Genomic DNA, 2,495 nt, shown 5'->3' with positions numbered 1-2,495 from the left:
TCAAGTTGTAGCTCAATGCGCTCTAATTATTCCCCTCAACTGTTGCGCAGGTTAAACAAAGCCAGTCAGAGCTAATGAAGGTTTTTATTAGAAAATTTCATTTCTGTAGAGATCAGTTTCGTTTTATTTCCTTAAAGGCCCTTTTTGGCCTTTTTTGCGTTTCTGGCTTTCTTCTGGCTTTTTATTTCCTTAAAGGCCCTTTCTGGCCTTTTCTGGCTTTTGTGGCTTTTTTCCCTTGACCCTATTCATGTGCACATGCGAAGTAAAGAAATTGAATTGTATTGAAAACTGAATTTCTTTGCGTACAATTTTTTCAAGGACCGAAGCTGCAGTTTAATTTCTTCACTTATCTTGATTCCAGACTAAATTCGGAATTGCAGTGACAGAAGTTGTATCCTTAAAAATACAAGCGAAAAGGGATGCAAATGACAGGTACGCCAGATTAAGTTCGGACAAAGAAGAATAATTCAGTTATAGTCCACAATTAAAATGCGCAAAGAGAGAATTGATGTAAGTACTAAGCAAAATTTATTTCGCAGAACAGAAAAGCTGGGAATAACAAATTTTTAAGGAAATAACCAGCAATTATGCTATGTCCGGAATTCTCTGCCTTTCAGTAAAACCGCATCTCATTAGCGAAATATCACTGTATTTCGTCATTCGTTAGAAATGTTGGAAGTGGCGAAATCAGACTGTCCTACTGACGAATACTGTGCACAGAAAAAAAAGCGGCTGCCGATTTAGCACCTACAAGCACGAAATACTGTACGGAAGCACTGTTTGTTGGAGAGAGACACCACCTACGCGTACCTGAAATCGCGATTGAGAACCACAGGACGAGGAAGCCAGCTATGCGCGTCTTAAACTTTTCATCGTCAGTGCCATTGTACAGGGGCGATCATCATCATCAGCATCATCAAAACGTTTATTTCCACCGAAATGAGACTCCTTTTTGGACCCCCCGGCACGCAGGCCTAAGGGAGCCCTACTTAGGAGCCTCGCAAACTAAGGTCTGGTGAAGACACATTGTCTCTTCACGGCCTCAGCCGCCAGGCGGATGGCTTGTTGCTGCTTAGCGGGGTCCTCGCTCCGCAGCAAGGTCTCCCAGGCTTCTCTATCTTCTATATATTGCTCAGCGCCCGGGCTTCCAGCACATTCCCATGTGACATGGTCGAGAGTGCCCCTCTTCCTGCACGTTATACAATATTGGTCTTTCTCCTCTTTGGAGATTGTTATGTATACCCAGAAGGGGCTTATATGCTTCCCCCCTTGCAATCTTCTCCACGCAATTGCCTCCTCTTTTGCGAGGGAACGGTCGGGCGGCGGATAGACCCTCCTGCTCAGCTTATAATGTTCCGTGATCTCGTGGTATGAAATTAGGCTATCTTTCATGTCTATGCGGGAGGGCTGCTCTGCGGCCGCCCGGTGATAGAGAGCTCGGGCAAGCTCGTGTGCAGCCTCATTTCCTGCAATAGACTCATGCGCTGGGATCCATATTATCTCTATGTTATGTTCTATCGGCCTCGCCTCGAGGACGTGTTTGGCCTCTTCCGAGATTCTTCCCTTCGCGAAGTTTCTTACTGCAGTTTTGCTGTCACTTAAAATCGTCGTGGCCTTGGTACCGACGCAAGCGAGCACTATCGCCAACTCTTCCGCCGCATTGGCATCTCTCGTGCGGCTCGAAGCCGCTACCGTTGGTACTCCTGCCCCGTCGACCACAGCGGATACAGCCGCCCCGTGCTGTCCGCACGCCCCGTCTACGTACGCCACCTGGTCTGCCGGTCGCTCCTTCATCTTCCTCTCGTAGGCCTTAGCCCTATGTTCTCGCCTTTCCTTGTTATACACGGGGTGCATGTTCCGCGGCATAGGTGGGACGCATATCTTGGCCCTGATTCCGGCCGGGATGTTTACCATCTTGTGCGTGCTACTTTCTGGCCGGATTCCTACCCATTCGAGTATTGTCTTGCCCGTTTCAGACTGGCCGAGCCGTTCTAATTGGGATATTCTCACCCCCTCTGCCAGCTCAACCCATCTGTTGTGTGCCCCCATTTTTTCAGGCCGCTCCGTCGACGTAGATATCGGAAGTCCCAGAGCTCGCTTGGCGCATTTCCTCAATATTCTCTCTACCTTCTCTATAAAGATTAGGACAATGACGTCACCGCAGCGAGCAAAATCTCGCCGTGCGGCTGGCACAACGCTGAACTTCGCGAACAAGCCTGGTACTTTTGTTATCGGCGTGTTCCTATTCGCAGCGCCGAGCGTTTGCATGTGCCGCTGCCTTGGCACGTCACAGTGCTCACCTTTTTTTTCGTCGCAACTATGGTCCACTACCGCGTCTCTGCAGCAGTGTTGTCGACGCCAACAAATATTAAGGCGAAAGCCTTTAATGCGTCATCATTGTCGACAGAAGGTTGCCAGCAGAAGGATGTCAGCAGAAGTGTCAGGCTTTTATAGTCAAACCAGGAAAAAAAATGACTTTTCTCTGAAGGGGTTGC

At 48.5% G+C, this 2,495-nt stretch overlaps 1 protein-coding gene across 1 annotated transcript; it reads right to left on the bottom strand.

The window, feature by feature from the left end:
- Positions 1–929: 929 nt before the first annotated feature.
- LOC149326984 (uncharacterized) lies at positions 930–2,268 on the bottom strand. The gene has a single exon (XM_089564747.1). It carries the CDS (start codon positions 2,266–2,268, stop codon positions 1,006–1,008), a length of 1,263 nt encoding a protein of 420 aa, XP_089420873.1. The 3' UTR covers positions 930–1,005.
- Positions 2,269–2,495: the final 227 nt, after the last annotated feature.

The sequence above is a fragment of the Amblyomma mixtum genome, chromosome 10 (assembly GCF_055824585.1).
Source record: "Amblyomma mixtum isolate Tamu chromosome 10, ASM5582458v1, whole genome shotgun sequence".
In the NCBI taxonomy this organism is placed as follows: domain Eukaryota; kingdom Metazoa; phylum Arthropoda; class Arachnida; order Ixodida; family Ixodidae; genus Amblyomma; species Amblyomma mixtum.
Note: the sequence above shows the minus strand (reverse complement) of the source record. Positions and strands in the feature narration are given on the sequence as shown.